The sequence below is a fragment of the Mesoplodon mirus genome (genome assembly GCF_964341445.2).
Source record: "Mesoplodon mirus genome assembly, chromosome: 14".
NCBI classification, from domain to species: Eukaryota; Metazoa; Chordata; class Mammalia; order Artiodactyla; family Ziphiidae; genus Mesoplodon; species Mesoplodon mirus.
The window spans coordinates 85201850-85222400 of NC_138990.1; the positions used below are offsets into that span (position 1 = coordinate 85201850).

Below are 20551 nucleotides of genomic sequence, written 5' to 3' on the forward strand. Positions count from 1 at the left end.
ACCAAAGTGGGCTGAAGAGGGAAAAAGAGCTTAAAGGCTCAGATTGCTGGGAATCTGATTCACCGAGGTGAATCAGGCATTAGGCCTGGCAGGAACTAGGGGCTCACACAGTGTCCCCGACTCGCTCCTCTGTCTTGGCCCCGTTCTCACACTGGCTCTCTCCATGTCATTGGCAAAGATGGTGCTTGCGACAGAGGCTGACGCCACCTTTACAGCTAGCACAGCCCAGCGGGCATCCTCTGTTTCCTCACAGCTGGAGACCCCAGAGCGGAGAGTGCACTTTCTCAGTAGTGCCAGTACTGTCTCGTGTGTGATTGACTGGCTCTGCTTGGCCCTGTGCCCACACCAGCCCCTGAGCCTGAGGGCGAGGAACGGAATGTTCTGAATGACCGTCCTGGGTCACGCCCCTTTTTGTGGTTGACAGCCCCACAGGCTGGGGAGAAGAGCATTTGAAAAGGAAAAAACCCCAAACGGTGGTGGACACAGAGCTATACATGACGACCACAGGACTCTTCTCTTTTTTTTTTTTTTTGCGGTACGCGGGCCTCTCACTGTTGCGGTACGCGGGCCTCTCACTGTTGTGGCCTCTCCCATTGCGGAGCACAGGCTCCGGACGCGCAGGCCCAGCTGCCATGGCTCGTGGGCCCAGCCGCTCCACGGCATGTGGCATCTTCCCGGACCGGGGTACGAACCCGTGTCCCCTGCATCGGCAGGTGGACTCTCAACCACTGCGCCACCAGGGAAGCCCAGGACTCTTCTCTTGAATGAGCAGTAGGAGCAAGTGTGGGTTGTTGAGCGGAGGAGGAGTGCTCTGGTCAGAGCTGGGTTTTAGGGCCATTAATCAAGTAGCCGTGGAGGATGGCTGGGGCCGGAGAGCCTCCCATCAGGAGACCATCAGGAGGCTTGGTTAGAGATCTGGGAAGATGTGACCATCTGGGGTGGGGGCCAAGGGACCGAAGTGGAGGGAGGTGGAGTAGCAGGGCTTGGGGCGGGAAGGGTCCAGTGGGCATCAGAGGCTCCGCTGGGTGGACGGTAGGGCCGCTGCCATCGCCAGGCCACGGGCGGGGTGGGCCTGGGGCTGCGATGAGTTCACGGTTGGCCCTGGTAAGTGTGACGCACAATGGTGAAGTGCTGCATGAGGAAGATGGATCTGGAGGCTGCCGGCCAGGCGGCCTGGGGCAGGGAGGCTGGGGGCGTGGGAGCTGAGCATCAGCTGTGAGGCGAGGGGGCTGAGAGGAGAGAGGGCGCAAGGCCGGAGGTGCCCAGAGGCCCGTGGATGGAAGCGTGGATGGCTCTGGGGCTGGTGAGGATCTAGGGGAAGAAGACGAGCAAGGCTGGAGGACCCACTGCCAAGCTTTCACGGCTCGGTGACCAGGAGAATGAAGAAGGCCATTTCCCAGAACACAGAAACCAGACCGTTTATTCTTTATGTGGGAGAAAAATGTCATGAGGGAGCATTGAAATCAAATGTCAAGTGGGAAGGTGAATGATCGTGATGCAGATGGGACTCGCCTGTGAAATGTGGAAGAAACCAAAGTAGTGAAGCCCAGAGTCCTGGGGGAGCTTTGCTGACATAGGGAGCCAGAGGCAGACAGTGGTTAGAATGGCTGGATCCACAAACCTGGAGTTGGACAGTCTTTAGGTGTGACCAGCACTTGGACAGGACCACAGGGCCATTGGACTGAAACTGTCTGGACCACTCTATTTGAGCAAATGAGCCCCCATCAGCACACGTGCTCACACACACACACACACACACACGCATCCCTAAGTCTGCTGTCCTTCATCCTCGGATGTGCTGATGCTCCAGCAAGGCACTGGGGCTAGAGTCCACCCTGCATCACTGGGGCAGATGGTCGGGTTTTCTGGGTGCCAGGACCAATCTATTGTTCTGGGTACTGGCCTTTGCCCACTGGTCACTGATGCCTGCCGATTCACTTGGTGGGAGTGTGGTGGGGTGGGTGAGGCTTCTGAATGGCACTGGTTTGGTTTGATTTCTGCTTCCTCTGCTTCAGCTTGGATAGGTCACTTGTCCCTTTAGTGGCTCTGTTACTTATGAATGTCACTACGTGTATGGGTCCTCGTAAGGATTAAGGACATAACCCATGTACAGAGGTGCTTCTCAGTTTTAATGAACAAAAGACCCATCTGGGGATCTTGTTAAAACGCATGCTCTTGATCTGCTGTCTGGGTGGGGCCCGAGAGTCTCCATTTCTAACAGCCTCTGGTGATGCCCATGCTGCTGGTCCAAAGACCATCTTCGAGTAACAAGGATGTCGGGTGCACAGGGCATCCCGAAGATGAGGGAGGCAGTCACATCAGCCACTACCGGGTGCCTCTCTGAGGGAGGCGGGGTGTCTATTCCTGACTGGAGGTGTGTCCCCAGGGCCCTAGAGAGCGAGGCAGGGACAGGTGACATGTTCTCCCTGCTCCTTATGGGGAGAAAATGATGTTTTCTTCCAATGATCCTCCACCTGATAGTGGAGGCCTGGCTCATGGGAAACCCCTGCCTGATTGGGAAGAGGGTATTCACATGTGAAAGCAAATAGACCCAACAGAAGCTGCATCTCCGAAGTGCTGGAGGGCAGACAAGGGTCATTCCAGAGTGACAGCGCCTAATGACGGTGGCTTCTTGGAGGAGGACCTGGGGAGGCAGCGCTTGGAGGAGTCCAGGACTGTGGGTGGTGGCCAGGTGGGCTTCCTGGCAATCTGACGGTTCTGGGCGTCTGGGCGCAAGGGCCAGGCCTGTGGCGCCCCCTTGCCTCCTACTGCCCGTCCCCTGGCCCATGCGTCCACCAGCAAGCTGGGCCTCACTTGCCAGCTCCCCTCCTGAAGACGTCTCTCTGGAAGGCAGGCCCAGTCTGCTCATTAGCACGGGCAGCCTTTCCCTGAAACCTTCTGCCGGGGCCAAGCCTGGCTCCCTCTGCGGAGCGGGAGGCCCTGGCTCTGTCTGCTAATGGTCTGCTGTCTCCATCCCGAGCATTATTTTATTTTCGTATTATTCTTTTTCCAGCTAATATCCTGGCATTCCCAAAGACACCGGGTTTCATAATCTTCCTGGCGTTCCCAGGGAGCTGGGAAGTGGAGCACAAAGCTGCTATTATAGCGTGTTCCATCCAGCCTCCCTCTCCTGCCCCACACCCCTCGCTGCCGCCGCCACCGCCACCGCCGGCGTCCACCCAGTCACCCCCTCCTGACGCCACCAGACTCTCTGAGAACGCTGGTGACGGCTGCCGGGGATGAGCTCACAGAATCCATCCTGTGGCCCTTGCCCTGGGCCTGCCCTCCATGCGCGAGGATTTTTCCAGAGCCCTGTCTTTGCACTTGGCCCGGAGTGTCTGGAAGGGTTTTCTGAGATGCCTGAGCCTGGGCAGGGAGAAGAGGAGATAGAGACTCGGCCGCATGTGCTCCTAGTCTTGGAGATTTTTAGAGCTGGAAGGAACTTTCGTGTTCGAAAGCACTCTCCACCTGGCTTTGGTGCTGCTTGAAATTGGATGCAGAGTTGTGGGTGTGCATGTGTGATCTGTGTGCGTGTGTGTCTGATGTGTAAGCACGTGTGTGATGTGTGTATGGATGTATATGGCGTGTGCACATGCGTGATATATGTGTGTGTGCAGTGTGCATGTGTGTGTCTGTGGTGGGTAAATTCTGATGTAAAGTCCATGGTTTTCTCCAATTCTCAAGAAAATCTAGGATCCCAAAGAGGATAAGAATTACAAAACTCTATTTTACCTCGTGCCGAAGACCAGGCTGAGAGCTGTACATGCATTGTCTCATTTCATCCTCACAGGGACCCCAGAAGGCTGGATTCTATGATTATACCCATTTTACAGTTGGGGAGACTGAGGTTCCAGAACTGCACTGTCTAATATGAAAACCACTAGCCAGGTGTGGCTATTTAAATTTACATTTAAAGTGATTAATATAAGAAAATTCAGTTCCCCAGTCACACTGGCCACATTCGAAGAGCTCAACAGCCACGTCTGGCTAGTGGCTACCATATTGGATAGTACAGAACAGTTCCATCACTACAGAAAGTTCTCTTGGACAATGCTGCTCTAGAACAAATCTGAGCCCCTAAGGTAGCCCCAGAAGAAACGGAGGCCTGAGAAGGAGTTTGCCCAGCGTCACGGCCTGTGTCAGTTCTAGAACCAAGGCCAGGAGAGCAGGCTCTTCTGCTCTCTCTCCCCAGATTCATCTCCCCACTTGCTATGAGGGCATAAAGTCCTTCCCCCATAGAGGACCCATGGGTGGTTGGCTGGAGCCCTCAGCTGGATGCATCCCCCTCCTCGTCTTGTAGCCAGGCAGCTTGGCCTCCCTGGAGGAGCTGGGCAGCTAGAGAGGAGTTGGCACCACTGCCCCCAGCCAGGAAGCCTCCAATTGGTTGGCAGGGGCCTGAGTCCTGACCTGAAGTGCCAAGGACCCACAGAGGCAGGCATCCCCAGCCCCAGTCAGGGGGCAGGGAAGGGTAGCTGGGAGTCGGAAGTGCTAGGAAGGGGGTCAGGGAGAAGCTGGTGCCAGAGAGGAGGAATTTGGGATTTGAACTGGCTGAAAAGGAGGTCACATGTGGGTGGGGAGGGGAGGGGCCGTCTCTGGACCTGGATGAAATCCTGCTGTGTACAGGGGCACCTAGGCATGCTTCCTAGTGTGGCTACTTTGAGCAAGGGCAGCACCTGGGAGGTGAAAGGGGTTTGCCTTATTAAGTCATCAAGACCCCTGGCTGGGTCTGTGGGCCATTGGAAGGCGGCTCTGTGTCTCTTGAATGTCCTAATCAAACACCTGTTCCACACCTGGCATTGTGCTACGGGGCAGGTTGAGGGCCACCGGAGGATTACACAGAAGGACCATTTGAGTAAATCCTCTAAATATGTGGACTCTGGGTCTATCTCACTCAAGATTGGGATGCTGAAGCCTGCGTGCGTCCACTGAAACTTGTGTGTCTGTGTACCTGAGACAAAATGCCAGCACACAGGCAAGCATGGACTGTGTGTGTTACTGCTGGGTGGATGTGACGGGTGTGTCACACCCTGTGTGCCATTATACATGCATGAGGGTCTGTGTCCACAGTGGCTAGGGTGACCTTATAATTTATTGTCTGGTCTGGACACTATTAAAAATCATGCTGGAAAATAGGCATAAGCTAGGCAAACGAGGACATACAGTTGTCCTGATTATGGTGGCACCCTGGCACGGCCTAAAACCTGCTTGAGCGTCCTCTGCAGTCTTCAGAGACCTGGAAAGCCTAGAGGGACACACAGGCACATGCAAACACAGACACTCGTGCCAGCCCACACGTGGCATTGTGGATTCTCCAGGTTTCCTAATTCCACTCCCAGGATCCCCAGGGGCTGGCCGGTAGCTTTGCAAGGAGTTTCGCAGCTGCTCTCAAGCCCTGGCTCCAGCTGTAAATTAAATGGGGTTGCACACTCGCCTGCTACTCCACTTAAGGTTGCAATCAGCCCTGATTAGGAAGGGAGGGCTGTGTGTTCCCAAGGTTTCTCTTTTTACAGGGTTCTCCTCTGGCCTGGCCTGTGGGCCTGTGTGGGGTTTCCCTGGAAGCTGAGGCCAGAGCAGTCAGGGCAGTGACATGGGTGTGGGCTCCCCAGGGCCCTGACTTGGCACTCAGTCCTGTCCTGCCTCAGATCCCTGCTCAGGTGCTGAGTTCTGATGGGGAAGCAGGAGCTGGGAAGAGCCCTGCGGGGGTCCTGGGAGATCCTGGGCTCTACCAGCGAATTTCCCATGCATCCTGAAGGAAAACATGAATCTCTGGGTCCCAGTTTTCTCACTTATCAGATGGAGGTGATAACAACACAGCAAAAATAACCACCTCCCCTTACAGAGCAGGGGATGGCAAACGATGGCCCACTGGCCAAGTCTGGCCCTCTGCCTTTTTGTGTAAACGGGGCTGTATCAGCACAGCCATGCTCATCCATGGGCACATCGTCTATGGCTGCTGTCTGCTGCTACTGCAGCTGAGTAGTTGCAACAGAGCCTATATGGCTGGCAAAGGTGAAAGTATTTACTCTCAGGCCCTTTATGGATACAGTTTGTCAACTGTTCTAGAGCATATGCTGTGTGTCAGGCAGTGCCCTCTGCCCTGTTCATGTATTATCTCATTTAGGCCTCCCAATAATCCTGAGGTGGATTTTATTAGTGCTCCCATTTTACAGAGAAACAAACTGAGGCACAGAGAAAGCAAGTAATAATTATTTTAGTGGAGTTTCCTTGGTTGAATATTGTGAAAAATCTTATGGATAATGGCTGGGTTGCACAGGTTTATAGCACTCTTCTCTACATTGTCATTTGTTATTTGGGTGTCCCAGCAGAGCCGATGGTGAAGAAGAGATCCTGGCAGGTCACCCGAGGCCTGCCTGTGCTGGTCGACGTTTAACAACTGGCTCTCCGGAAAAAAATCCAGAGACCAAGTCCAACTCTACTTGTAGCATTTGCTGACATGGTATAAATGTCCCTGCCATGGCCAGTTGCAAGGTCTCAGTGTGAGATCACAGAATGTGGGGATGATAGGAGGAGATGGGCAGTGGCACACCATTATACAGTGTTTATATAGTACTTCCACCTCACAGGTACTCTAGATGTAAATCACCTTGGGAGCAAGATAACGGTAAAAGGTAGTGGAAGAATTTGGAAGTGATGCGTTTGAATATGTATCATCACCTTTGTTTTAGAAATAATTTCCGAAGTTACAAATTTATATGATTTAAGTTTTACAGATGACTGTGTTTAACAAATGGCTGGCAAATGGCTGGAAATTTAATGATCTCTCATGAGCCCTGAGAGCCAGCTCCGGCACCTGCTGCTCTCGGGGGTCCTCTGATCTTGTTTACATAAGGAAAGAGATTGGGGCTCCCCATAGTGGCACCCTTCCTGTCAGCTCTGTCACCTGTGCTCTTTGGATCCATCAGACATAGGAATTGAGTCCTTCCTGTAGGGTGAGGAGGGTGGCCGGCCCCTGAAACCCATATGCTTGACTCCGCTGGGGCAGGGCGTGCCCTGGTGGCCCCTGGAGCTACCTCCGAGGCTCCATTTTTTTCCCTGACCGCCGTGAGTGTGGCTTCTGTGTTTCTGTCCGCCTCTTACTCAGCCCTGGGGAGCCCCGCTGCTCAGCCTGTGTCTTTCTGCTGCATCCACCTCTGCTCTCGTCTCCTCCGTGCCTCCGCTTTATAGATCCTGAACCAGACCTCTGGGCCCCGTGTGGGAGTGCCAGAGGCAGGAGGCATGTGTGTGACAGCCTGTGTGCAGAAATAATCTCAGAAACGCCAGGGGTCTGCTGCTCGGTCTTGGATCCACTTTAGGTGGGTCGAGGAGTCCCCTTCACAGACTCCTTGTTTTCCCAGAACCTGCCCACCTCCTCCCTGTGTGGCGGCCAGGGTCCCGGGATGTCAGCCCTCAGCAGAAAAGGTGGGCTTGGCCACTGGCTCAGGGGACCCCTGGGGAGCCCTGGCATCTGAGAAGGAGAGTTCCTCACCCTCCTGAGCTCGGGCACCTCCAGGGAGCCGTGGCTGCCAGCGGGGCAACAGTGGGTTGGAAGCCCCCCAGTCCCCTTGGGCGAGCAGCAGGGTCCCTCCCACAGCTAGCCACAAGACCCAGTGCGTGGCCACAGACTGCGTGGCTGCCAGCCCCAGCCTGGGAGTCACATCGGCATGAGCTATGGAGGTAGGAATGTGACTGTGGGAAACTCAATGCCCCGAGCCTGGCCTGGGGCTGGGGAAGAGTGCGAGTGCGGAGTGGGGGTGAAGGGTGGGTGGGTGGAAACCAGGCCGTTAGCTACCCCTGCAGCCTGATTCTGCTCAGGGCTCCAAGCGAGAGCAGGAGGCAGCCAGCCCCCCTGCTCCCGGCCTCGCCCTGCCCCGGCCTCGCCCCTCTAGCCAAGCCTTCCCTAAGCTCTGGGGGGGCGGGGCAGGCCTCCAGCATGTCACTGCTGCCCCTGTTCTAGCACCCCTCTTCTTTCCCCTCCTCCGGGAAACCTTCCTGAGTGGGACCTTCCAAGGGCCCACCCTGTTCCATTCCACCCCACAAATGGCCCCATCCTGGGGTGGAAGTGAGCCCACGTCACTCTCCCTTTCTCTGGTGGCATCTGACCCTGAGCCCCGTGAGGGTGGGAGGTTGCTGTCTGATGCACACTTTCCTGTCCCTTTCCCTGGGGCCCTGAGTGCTGTGCACATGGCTTAGGGCGGGGATGCTGGTGATTCATTTCGTGCGATAAATCTTCATTGAATGCCTACTAAGTGCCAGACACTGGGATCAGGTGCAGGGGATAAAGGAACGTGCATGCCTTACCTATACACATGGAAAGATGGATGCAGGAGAGATGCTAGGAGAGGCTGGGTAGGGGCTGCTGATAAAGGCAGGGCAGTCAAGGAAGTGTCCAAGCCTCAGTGGTGACTGAGTTGAGGGAAGAGCTCAACGTAGCTTGTCTGGCGGGCATTCCAGGTGGCGAGGACAGCCAGTGCAAAGGTCCTGTGGCAGAGGGATGGTGATGAATTCCAAACTTAAAGCCAGAAGGCAGGGATTAAGGCGGGGGAAGGTATTGTTCAGCATGAAACTGGTGAGATGAAAGAGTTAAACTGGCACCACTGAATGCTGATTATGTGCCAGGGACCTGTCAGGGGCTGTGGGTACGTTTCATTTAATTTCCACCTGTGGTTCTCAGCTGGGGACAATTTCTATCCCCCACCCCATCCCCCAAGGGACATTTGACAATGTCTGGAGATATTTTTGGTGGTCACAACAGAGGGAGGGGGGCAGCTATGGACATCTAATGGGTAGAGGCCAGGGATGCTGCTAAATATCCAGCAATGCACAGGACAGCTCCCACAGCAAAGAGTTATGTAGCCCCAAATGTCAATAGTGCCAAGGCTGAAAACCCCTGCATTTTCCTCAGTAGCCCATCGAGGTGAGTGTTACCACGATGGCCACTTTACAGTGAGGAATCTGAGTTTCAGGCTTCCTTGAGGCACCCCCAGCTACCCTCCTCCAACCCACACTGTGAGCTCCAGGCACCTGCCCCCCGCCCCCCTTCCTGGCGCCTGACATGGAGCCCGATCCCCCGGGGACTGGCAGCCTGATGTTCTCTATGTCGGAGCTTCAGGCTCTGTAAGATGAATGAGTCGCCCTGATCGTCTACTCTATGCACGTGCTGTGCAATGTCAGGGAGTTGCAGGCCGCTCTTCTTCCATGCAATCGTTAAGTGGCTTGGCCTCTGTGTGCCATAGTTTGCCCATCTGGAGGACAAAGGCAGTAACAGTCCCTGTTGTAAGGTGGTAAGGTGTCAGCAGGATTCTGCTGTGAGGATAGATGCTAAGGGCAGCATCTCTGCTGCACCTCCACTGACCCTCTCTTCTCCCCTCTGCCAACATCATCGCTTTCTCAGGGGATGCTTCCCTCAAGTAAGGCTCGGTCCAGAAAGTTCCTTTAGCCCCAAACAGTTCCCTCCAGAAAATAGGTGATTATGTGACAGGAGAGGGACCTACAGAGACTGGGGCTCAACTTGGATTTTTTTCCTTGATCAGTAAATATTTGCCGAGGGCTTCTGTGTGCCAGGCATCGTAGTGGGTTCTGGGGACACAGCAGTGCCCTCATGGAGCCAGAGAGACAATGAACAAAAAGGTTAATATAGCAAATGTGTGGGGTAATATGTGCTCTGAGAAACAGTAAAGCTGAATAAGAGAGTAGACAGGGCTATTATGTGGGGTTGGGTTGTCTGGGGTGGGGTATGTGACCATGTGGATGTGAACATGATTTTTGACCTTTGGTCAGGGAAGGCCTCTCTGGGGAGGTAACATCTTATGTCTCCACAAGCAGCAATACCTATTTTCCAACTCGAATATGGGAAAGGCCTGGCACAAAGTACATGCTCAATAAACACAAGTGGCATGTCAGAGGGACAGGCTGACGGGAGGGAGATGCTTCCCAGAAGCTCCCAAATCAGCTTTTCATGAGACTTCATCGTTCGCTTTGAGAAAAATTCCCAAACGTGAGCCATGTATGTCCACGTGTGAAAGCCAAAAATATGCTTCAGAGTGGAAAAAGCATGGCATTGGATTATCTGTGTTAACGCACAGGCTGATCCCCTGACCTGGCGATGGGCTGGCCTTTGTCATCAACTCTCCTGAGAAAGGTGTGTGCTCATCCATTCATTCACTCATTCTCTAATTATTAATGGGGCACCCACTGTGTGTGAGGGGTTCTGCTGGATGCTGGGTGCATGGGGGGAACCTCACAAAGCTGTCTGTGGGAGGGGCAGACAGTGAACAGGTATTTACAATGGAGGGTGCTATATGCAGTAAGGGGGGGAAATCGGGGGCTCTGTGGGAGCACACGGGAGGTGTACCTAACTCATCCTTGCAGGGTGACCCTGAAGGTGAGACTGGATGTCTGAGGAAAAAGCCAGGGAAAAAGCAGGGCAGAGAGAACTACGTGCAGGAGGCCTGAGGGCGAGAAAGGGGACCCTGGGGGTTCAGCTGGTTTGAGTGTGGAAGCAGCAGGCTGTGGTGTTTGGGGGTGAGCATCCTGACTTCTGGAGACTCAACGCAGGGGCTGCCGCTGGGCTGGGAGAGGGGCCGGCCTCCGCTCTGCCCCTAAGGTCTGAAGGGGATGCGTGGAGAGCCCAAGTCCCCCCTGGGAGGGTCAGTGGGCCAGAGGATGTAAAGGCGCTGGCCTGCTGTGGGGGTGGAATTCTGCCCAGCCTGGGAACTTGGCTGACTGCAGGGCTGAGGCTCCTCTGGCGGGACTGAACTTACTGGGGTGTGTGTCGTCCTGGTTCTCCCAGCTTCTTCCCAGCAACCCCTGTCTGTCTCCTTGAGCAGGGAGGGAAGGAGAGGTGGAGGCAGGGCCACGCAAGGGTGGCAGATGGGGGTGGGGGCGGACAGAGGCCCTGTGGACCAGGGGGAGCGGCTGTGGAGGACCCCTCCTCTGGAGACAGGGCAGCTGGAAGAGCCTCGGCAGCCCCTCAGCGCCGTTCCGAGGGAGCGCTGGTTCTGCCTCTGAAGGGTGTCATTCTCCGTGCCAGGGCCTGCTGTGGGCCAGGACTGAGCCGGGCCTGAGGTACCTGGCCCCGGCCTTGTGGAAATCCCAGGGAGGGGGACACCTTTTTTCATCACAGGCAGGCGGCCCTACCTTTGGACAGAGACCCAGAAAGCGCTGCCAAAGCCCCGGACGGAGGCCATTGGGTGGGACCGCTGCTGACAGGACACGGCTGGGGGGGCCACCTGGAGGAGGTGTGCGCTGAGTGGGGATGTGCCCTGGAGGCAGCCCGCACGCGTGGAGGTCCCTGCAGGCGCCTGGTGGGAGAGAGGAATCACGGGGCCCATGGGAGCCGGGGGCGGCTTCCCTCCCCGCACTCACCTCAGCGCCCTGCTTGCTGATGTGGGACATATGTGTGGCCAGGGTGAGGTGGAGGGGCTACCGAGCCTGCCCTCCCCCCGACCAAGGCGCACCGAGCTGCCTGCGCTAAGCCTCGTGGCACCTGGGGGCTGGCTGAACCTTGGTTCCAGCATCCTGACCTGCTTTCCTTGGCGTCCCTGTACCTCAGGCCTGGGGTGGCCTGCTGGGCCCCCAGCTCCGGCCCTACGTGTGGCCTCGTAGACCCTGCGGCCAGAGCTACTAGCTGCTGGGCTTGGTGTGGGTGGTGGCCGGGCCAGAGCTGTGAGGCTGGGCCCAGCGCCTCTCCTGGCGGGAACCCAGGATACCCGGGACCCATGCCTGCCGGGAGGGAAGATTGCAGATGCTGTGGCCTTTGGGTTCTCACCTGTCTGTAGTATGGCATCCCTCCCTGTTGTCCTGCTCTCCTGTGTGTGTGTATGTGTGTGTGCGTGTGTGTGCGTGCACGTGCTTGTGTGTACGTGTGTGTGTGTGGAGAGAGGTTGATTGCTTGATTGACTGATTTTGATTTCTGCCTAGGACTGTGACTTTGCACTGAAATGTCCACTTCTCCAGCTCCTGGAATAATTTTGAACAAACATGGGGTATATGAATACCACCCCTGAGCACAATTAGTAACTTCATGGTTTATGACCTCCCCAGGTGGTGTGCTAACACAACATGTGATTTATCTTCCTAACAATCCCAGCAACTCTCTGAGATAGATCCTGGAGAATTATCCCAAATGTATAGAGAGACTTGTGCAGAGAGGTTAAGCAACCTGCCCAAAGTCACACAGCTAGTAAATGGTAGGGCCAGAACTGGAGCCCAAGGAATCTGATTCTAGAGCTTGTGTTGAAATTGTGGCCAAAGGAAAGGTGGGGGGAGGGTGTCACCGTATCTTCCTGTCAGAAAGGGGGGTTTCCTGTGCTAGGAGCCAGAGCCCCCCCAGTTGTAGCCAGACCTCGGTGGGTCCCCTGGGAGAGCAGATGAACATGTCTTTTCCCCGTCTATGTTTTATGGGCCCTTTTGTGGGATGCAGCAGAGGATGACTGCCTACCTTTAGGTTGCATTTCCTTGTTGACCCCGAGTGACCAGGGCAGGCCTTCCCTGGGTGTCCTAAGATGAGCTGAGCTGGGGAGGCCAGCACTCTTGGCAGGAAACGGTAGGAGCTTGCATTGGGAGCAGGTGTGTGTCTGGGCCAGCTTTGGGGAGCGTGGCCTGCCCCATTGGATTTGGGGGAAGTAAGCCCTGGTGTTGGAGGGGGAAGGTGGAGCAGGTCACTGGGGGTCTGACCAGGACCCTTCAGGTGGCGAGAGCCATGGAGGGCTTCAGGCCGGGAGCTGAGTGCTGAGTGTGGGTAATACAGCTGATTCTAGTCCTGGGTGCAGGTGGATAAGAAGCCAGTGGACGGGCACCCAGGGAGGCTTCTTGGACTGGAGGTCTGGGGCTAGGCCCTGAGGGTGGGCACGGTTTGGGGAGGAGGAGCACCTAGGTGGCCGTACATCTAGGGGGGTGGGGCGACGATGTAGCTGCAGGGCCTGGGGAGAGGTCGAGACTCCTGGGGAATGGCTGCCGCCAGGTGGAGGGCAGGGTGGCCTTGGGAAGTGGCTGTTCTGGGTGGGCCTGGGCGGGGTGAAAATGCCACGGGAGGGGAGGCCGGGGTTTTCTTTCAAGGGTTTGCATGCTTGTGTGTTGGGAAGAGGGACTGGTGAGGGACTGGGGCAGGTGACAGTGTGGGAATGGGGGGAGGGCTTGCAGAGGAAGCGGGCAGTCCCTCTGATGGGCTTCAGCCGTGGGAGGCTGGTGGAGCTCATATCACAGAAAGCCAGGTCTGGAAGGATGGGCTGCTGTGTGACTGATACATTTTCAATTTTTGTGGGGACCTTGGTCCCCGCTGGGGCTCATCCCTGATGAGGGGCTGCGGTGTGGCAGAGGTGGTGGGGGAGGGAAGCGGTGCACCAAGGAGGTGGGCATCTGGTCCAAGGAGGCTGGTTTATGGCCCAGTGGTTAGAGCCCAGCGCTAACAAGGGCAGGGTTTACACACAGCTTCTGAGGCCAAGTGTAGACCCACCCTGCCTCTGCTCCTGTTCCCTGTCCTCAGGCTGAGGCCTCCTCTGACCGTCAGCACAGTGGGAGCTGATGAGAGACAGTGGAGGATGCAGTGCAGCTTCTCCCCAGAACTGGGCACCCAGCTAAGTGCCTGTGTGTCCCTGGCACCAGCACCGTGTCCAGACATGTCTTGGGTGGACAGAGATGCTAGACAGGGCCCTCCAGCCTCGGGCTCCCCTTAACTCATCACTGGGCAGATCCCCACTGGATTCCCTCTCAGAGAGCCCCTTCGAGTCCATCCTTCTATCAAACTCTAACCTCTTAGTCTGGAACAACTCAAAATCCCATTCTGGCTTGTCTGGTCTCCACTAGAGAGGGAGAATTTCCCTGTGGACTTAACACTGGGGTCTGGGGAGGCGCTGCCTCGGAGTGAAATCAGAGCTTTGGGCAGGCGAGGAGCCTTGTCTAAAGGACCCTGGGGACCTGATCCAAACCAGTCTCCCTGCCACCCCCAGGCTCTGGGGTCAGAGTCTGTGGTGACCAGCTCTCCATCTCCAGGGCGGTGTGGTGGACGACAGGAGTGAAGATTCCAAGTCTGTCTCCACCTTGAGCTTTGGCGTGAACACACCCACGATTTCCTGCATCTTTGACTGTAAGTGACATTTGGAGGTGTCTACCGGGGTGACACGGATGAGTGTAGCCTGACGTTCCTGTTTGTGTGGGTTACACGGTCAGGTGTATACGCGGGGGCTGAGGAGGACTGAGTCTGGGTGTTTTGTTAGTGGGCCAGTGTCTCTTGGTTTGTGTGTGTGTGTGTGAACTCTAAAGCCTGAAATCCAGCATTCAAGGCGCTGTGCATTCTCACTGCCCCCATCATCTGTGACCCCCCCACTCCTTCCCCCTCCTCGGCCACCTCCCCAGCTGTCACCAGGCCCAAGGACACATCACTTGGGGGTCCACCTTTGGGCTGTGGTCTGCTCTCCTTGTCTTGAGAGCAGCTAACTCCAGCAGAGCGTACACGTGTCATTTCTACCATCCAGCCCCCCTGTCCACTGCCCCTTCTAGGGACACCCTCTGTCCTCCCCTCTAGCCCCAGATCTTGGTCACCCCCAGCCCCTCACTTGGCATCTGTTTCTTCGTCGGTGCAGATGGGAACCGCTACCATCTACGCTGCTACATGTACCAGGCCCGGGATCTGCCTGCGATGGACAAAGACTCCTTTTCTGGTAGGTGGGAGAAGGGAGGAGAGCCAGGGACCAGGGACTGAGAGCTGGGAACAGAGTCATCTGGCCTTCAGACCACAGGGAACATGGCCCAGGCTTCTCCTATGGGGGGTCGGGGGGCGCTGTGTGTGTTGGGTTTGTGGAGGTTAGGGCTGCGGTCAGGTCGCTGTGTCCTCCTGGTTGTCAGGTGGCCTGCTTGACCCCTCTGCAGGTTTTGGTTTTACTGACCATCCCCTCCTCCTGAAAGCCCCTCTGGCCTTGGCCCCTGGGACACCCCTCTCTCCTGGTCTCCTGCAGCTTCCCGCTGCCCTACCTGCTTCTACTGAGCTACCGCCCTCTAAGCCTGATGCTTCTGAGAGTTCTGTGTGTGTTCTCTTCTCTGGGCACTGGGGTCCCCCAGGCAGCCCAGTAGCCACTCCTGTTGGGGAAGCTTCCAGGTCTTTAGTTCCTTTATGTCCAGCCACATTTTTGATGTCTCCCCCGGAAGCCTCAGAGGCACCTCAGTTCATCTTGTCCAAGCTGAACTCCTTGGGACCCCTCCCCCAGATCCAGGCCCCGCTTTACTTCCCACCTTGGTCTTTGTATCATATCAAAGCGCTTCTACTACCCAACAGGTTGGTAGCCGTCAGGTGCCCAGTTCTGTTGATTCTGGCTCCTGAATCTGTCTCGGAGATTGTTCCCTCCTATTCCGCATCGTGGCTGCTGTCTCACACTGGCCTTGCCCCTTTTATCTGAATGCTCCAGTCATCTCCTGGCCTCCCTGTGACCTTCCACACAACCCCAGACACAGCTGGTCATGTCACTCCCCTGATTTCAGACATAGACACTAACAGGTAAATCCCCAACTCTTTAGCCTGGCAGACAACTCCTTCGTGATCTGACCCCTTTGGACCTCACCAGTTTCATCTTTCCCTAATTCCCCTCTATCTGCTAGCTCTGGCTGCACCAACTTTTGTCAACGTTTGTCTAGTTCTTCCACATTTCTGGCCTTTGTGATCAGTGCCTAGAATGCCTTCCCTTCCCTATTTTTAATCCAGTGAACTCCTACTCATCCTTCAAGACCCAGCCCAGATGCCCTCTGACTCTTCCCCAAGCTGAGCTGTTTGTTGCTTCCTCAGCACCTGGCCAGGACCTCACCAGCACCTCTCTCAGAGTCCTTACCCACTGCATAGATCAATTGCCATCTACCTCTGTCATATTCTTCCCACCATGACTCTGAGCTCCTCCAGGAAGGGACCTTGACTTACCCTTGAACCTGCAGCAGGTTCTAAAGAACTAACACTTACTAAGATATCTAAAGAACTAGCACTTACTAAGTGCTCACTATCAGCCTAGGCGCTTTGCTGACGTTTTTTCATGTACCCCTTACAACTCTCCTATGCAGCAGGCATTTAACATCCCCATTTTACAGATGAAGAAACTAAATTGCTTGAGTTAAAATAGCTGACAAGTGATGTACCCCACTCCAAGTACTTGCTACTTACTTGAGTAGATCTGAGTTCTTCCATGAGGGTGACCTCTTGTTCACAGAGTGGCATTCAGCTCACGGCCAGGCACCCGTCCTCCTTTCTGGACCCTGCTCCGCCCCGACCTGGGGACCACTCTGGTTCCTCCCCAGCAGCTGTGCTTCCTCGTGTTCCTCTCCTCTCAGTGACCTTTTCTCTAGCCCCACGCAGCCAGGCTCAGGGTGGATGGAGCAACAAGCACATGGGGATTGGCAGGTGGCAGGGGTGCGGTGGTTGTGGGAGTGTGGGGGAGACCTCTGCAGCTGCAACTTCCTGGGAACCTTGGCCAGGATGCTTTCTGACAATCAGCACCTACCCCAAGGAGAAGAGAAGTGACCTAATTCACAGTCTTGCTTCCTCTTCCTTCGGGGGAGAGTGTGAGAGGTCGGGGTGCAGGCGGCAGGTTTGTGTGTGTGGGGTGGGTAAGTGGGGTGCAGGTCGAGGGCCCCTTGTCCTCCACTGGCCGGGCTGGGGGTGGACCCTGCAGGGAGGGAGCTCCTCCCGGGGACCCGCACCTCTGGGGACGGCAGGCAGGGTCAGCCTGGTACCGGGGCCGCAGGAGACGTCACACTTTCCATCCTAGCTCCACCCCCTCCCCCAAATAAACATCCCTTGAGCTTTGAGGGCACTGCCCAGGGCTTCCTCAGAGGCCGCTGGCTTCTGAATGAAAGGCCTGATTGAGCGGCTGCTGGAAAGGAAAACAGCAGCCAACACGGGTGAACCTATAAAACCCAGAGTGTTTATTTTCACTCCCAAACCCTAAACCAAAGCAGTTTCTCCCCTGGAACTGACCCTGGGGTGGCTGGAGGCTGTGCGTGGCCACTGGCTGGCATTTCTCAGAGGAAACTCCTGTGTGAATCAGGAATGTCTGGGGTCTGGGGAGGGTCCGGCACAGAGTCTGTCGCTGGTGTCATCTTCCAACCTGCTTGCTGGCATCTGCAGCCGAGAGGGCTCTCCTTGGGAAGCCCTCTGGCCTTGCTGCCCTGGGCTTTTCCCCAGCAGGGCTCCCATGACCCTGTGCTGTGCCCTCTGCTAGTCCCTTGTGTGGTGGGCCTCGGGGCTGCCACAAGGCCAGCGCTCCGTATATTTCTTCTCCTTGGCTGAAGGTGTGGGGACACAGAGGAATTGTCCAGGAAACACTTGTTGAATAACACTGAACTCGGTCGGGGAGGGAGGCTTGTGGAGACACTGCCATCCAGGCTGCCTGAGGATTTTGCCTTGGGTGGCATTTGAGTGGAGGGCCGGCATCAATTCTCTGGACCACTGGAAGGGTGCGTGTGGCCTGTGCTTGTGTGCTTATGAGTGTGTGTGGCCAGCATAGTGATTAGGTATAAAAAATGTGAAATGATGCTTAATTCAAATGACTTCTCTTACATTGGGATACGGTTGCCACTGCTGGGTGAGCATCTGGAGTACAAACTGGATCTACTTTGAACAGAAAAGATAGGACTCCAGAGGACTTAGAAATCACTTGTCCTCAATGCTGTACCTACTGGGCAGCATTGTGGCTCTGAACAGCGGTCAGAGCTGAGTTGCTCTTCCCTGTAGACTGATATTTCTCAAAGGGGATCGGGGAGTGCGCTGTCTTCTTTGCCCTGTTATACTCCAGGGAATTCTGCTTTGCCTCGACCCCCAGCCGGCGACCACCGGTGTGGTTTGAGGGAGCCATAAGCTCTGCTTACAGAGCTGCCGCCAGGAGGGAGGACCCTTGGGCAGCTCACACTCCAGGGCATGGCCCTTAGCTTGAGGCACCCAGAAACTCCTCCTTGAGAGTCTCATGGGTCAGTGGGCTCAGGGGCCCTACTTGGTTAACAAAGAAGATGAGAGAAAGCTAGTAGACCAGGTGCCAAGTTCTTCATTTATGGGGGTAGAGTGTCTGCCAAGAAAGCAGAAGGTCCTGTGCCCTCTTTGCCGGCCTCATGGTTCCAGGGAGGTCAAAGCTGTGTGCTAGTTGGGTGGTCCTGAGGGGCGTTGCTGCCAGGCCAGGCCACAGTGAGGTCTGGTGAACCACGGTTGCCCCACAGCTGAAGTCACCTCTGTGGGGACCAGTGCTTTTGTCTTCCCCAGATCCAGACTCTGGCTCGGGTGGGGCTGGGGAGCCCTTGCTTGTGGGCTTCCTCTGTCTGGACTCCAGTCAGAGCCCATCCCCTCTTCTGAAGCACAGCTTTCTGTTAAGGTTGGCTCTGGCTGGGGGAATTCTCCCGATGAGCTTAAGAAGCTGTTTTCCAAGGTGTGCTGGAGGCTTGTGAAATGCTCCACTTAAAAAGGGTTCCTGAGCGAGAGACACTGGGAAACACTGCACACTTAGCAATTTACAAATCATGGTGGCATTGAAGGCTGGGGTGGCTGCAGGAAAGGAGCCTGTTGAACGTGTTTCAGCGTTCCTTCATTCCCCCGAGAACTCGCCTTGCGAAGAGCACATTTTGGGGAACACTGATGGACAGGATTCAGCCCAACTCACTCAGCACGGATCCAGGACCGTTTGTGATCTGCCTGCCGGCGTCCTCCTCCCTGGGGCCCGGGGTGCTCCCTCCCTCCCCTCGGACACACTTGCTGTTCCCTGGGTGCTCCTTGGTGCTTTTGCCGGTGCTGTGCTGGGTGCCTGGCCGCCCCCTTCTCTTCGGTCCACCTTGGTTACCTCCTTATTCTTGAGACTTGGGGTAGGAGACCGCCTTTGGGGGTACTGACTTGACGCCACCAGACTCCAGGGCGTACCCCGACCCCTAGCGCCTTGAACACTCCGCTGTGAAGCTGCACATCACTTTGTATTGTAACTGATGTTTAGTTACCACTTCCGAGCAGCAGTCATGATCTTAAGAGCCCGGCCTGTGTCTCGGACACCTTCATATTCAGAGCCCTGGGCTTACCTACCATATGCGGGTCAGTCAATAACTGTATGTTGGATGAATGACGGATTGCGGATAATGCTGGAGTGAACATCTTTGTTCATATAGCTTTTTGGTTAATTTGGATGATTCCCAGAAATAGGGGAAACAGGGTGTAAACAGTTTTATGTTTTTCAGGGCATACTGACTGATTGCTTTTCTAAAGGGTTGCTGAATTTCTTCCAGCCGTATAGGAGAGTACCTATTTCGTCAAATAGTTGCCAACACTGGGTTTTATAAATCTAAACAAATTTTCTTAATTTTATAGGAAAAATACTGCTGTATTGCAGTTTTTCTCTGCATTGCCTTGATTACTGGCGGTCTACTCCACCCTGTCTTAAGGGCCCTTCTCCCGCGTTCGTGGCAGGTAGAAGGAGCCCTGACTAGCAGTCAGGGAGTCTGGTCCCAGGCACCTGTGAGTAGGGGCCAGTGACTTGTCTTTCTGGGGCAAAGCTTCCTCTTCTGACAAAGGGGTATGATGGCACCTGCCCTGTGGTCTGAGCAGTTGGAGGGAGGGCCCATGAGGGAAGCTTAGTGTATTGTGACTGCAGAAGGGTCCTCCTTGGAGCTCCGGGAAGGTCTGAACAGCAGAGATCAGGCACAGGGCTGCAGGTCCAGCAGTCACCTGCCTGGGGCCTCCTGTGGTGATGGAGTCCAGTAGAAGCCTTGTGTGTTCTTGGCTGGAGCTCCCAGGGCAGCCTGTGGTCCTCACAGAGCTCCGATCCAGCTTCAGCGCCGGGGGTGCTCCGTGTGGCTTGGCAGGTGAGGCCACAGGGCTGATGCTGGCCCTCCCCTACCGGAGTGGCTCTGGGAAGAGCTGGCCTCTCCCCTCCCCTCCCCTCCACCTCTCCTTGGGATCTGCCTCTCCATCCTCCTGGCTTTCCTGGAAGAGGCTTGTGTCTGTGTGTGCCTGTGCGTCCGTTCATCTGACCACCTTGCTTCAGCAACACCCCACCCCCCTTGTTTCTCTTTTTTTGAGGGGCTGGGCCTTGTGTGGGGAGAGGCCAGGCCCCAGCACACAGTAGCCCAGTGTCTGAGGCCCCAGGCCTCCAGGCCTGCTCCTTACAATGCCTTTGTTGTGTGTTTTCCCCCCGCCCCGGGCAGGCGGGGCGAGCGTGTGGGTCTGGGTGATTTTTGTTTGAAAGCCACCCCCTCCCTTCCCCCCAGTGCTGAGCTCATTGCCTGCGCTGATGGGGCTGCTGGAAGGAGTCGCCTGCTCGGGGGCCAGCGTGGGGGGCGCTGCCAACACCAATACAGCGTGCATGGCCGCCACAATGTGCAATTGTGATCTTTGTGTAAACGCGGTCGGTCTGGGGCCCGCGCGCTTATAAAAATAAAGCCTTGGGAAGCACAGGGGGCGGGAACAAAAGGGGCTTTTTTGCTGGCTCTCGAATATGGTTTTATTTATCGGAACGCGCCCTCTTTTTCTTACTGGAACCGGGGAGAGGTTCTCTGCCGAGCTTGGAGCTGATGGTATCACAGCCAGACGGTTTCATTAAATGCACAG

General features: G+C 55.8%; 1 protein-coding gene across 23 annotated transcripts in view; it reads left to right on the top strand.

The window, feature by feature from the left end:
* Positions 1-20551, top strand: part of DYSF (dysferlin) — a 230073-nt gene that overhangs the window by 120478 nt on the left and 89044 nt on the right. For all 23 annotated transcript variants that reach the window (XM_082642728.1, XM_082642730.1, XM_082642736.1 and 20 more), the window contains 2 exons: positions 13990-14083; positions 14580-14657. In XM_082642728.1, the coding sequence (XP_082498854.1) occupies positions 13990-14083; positions 14580-14657 (172 nt within the window). The remainder of the gene's footprint in view (positions 1-13989; positions 14084-14579; positions 14658-20551) is intronic.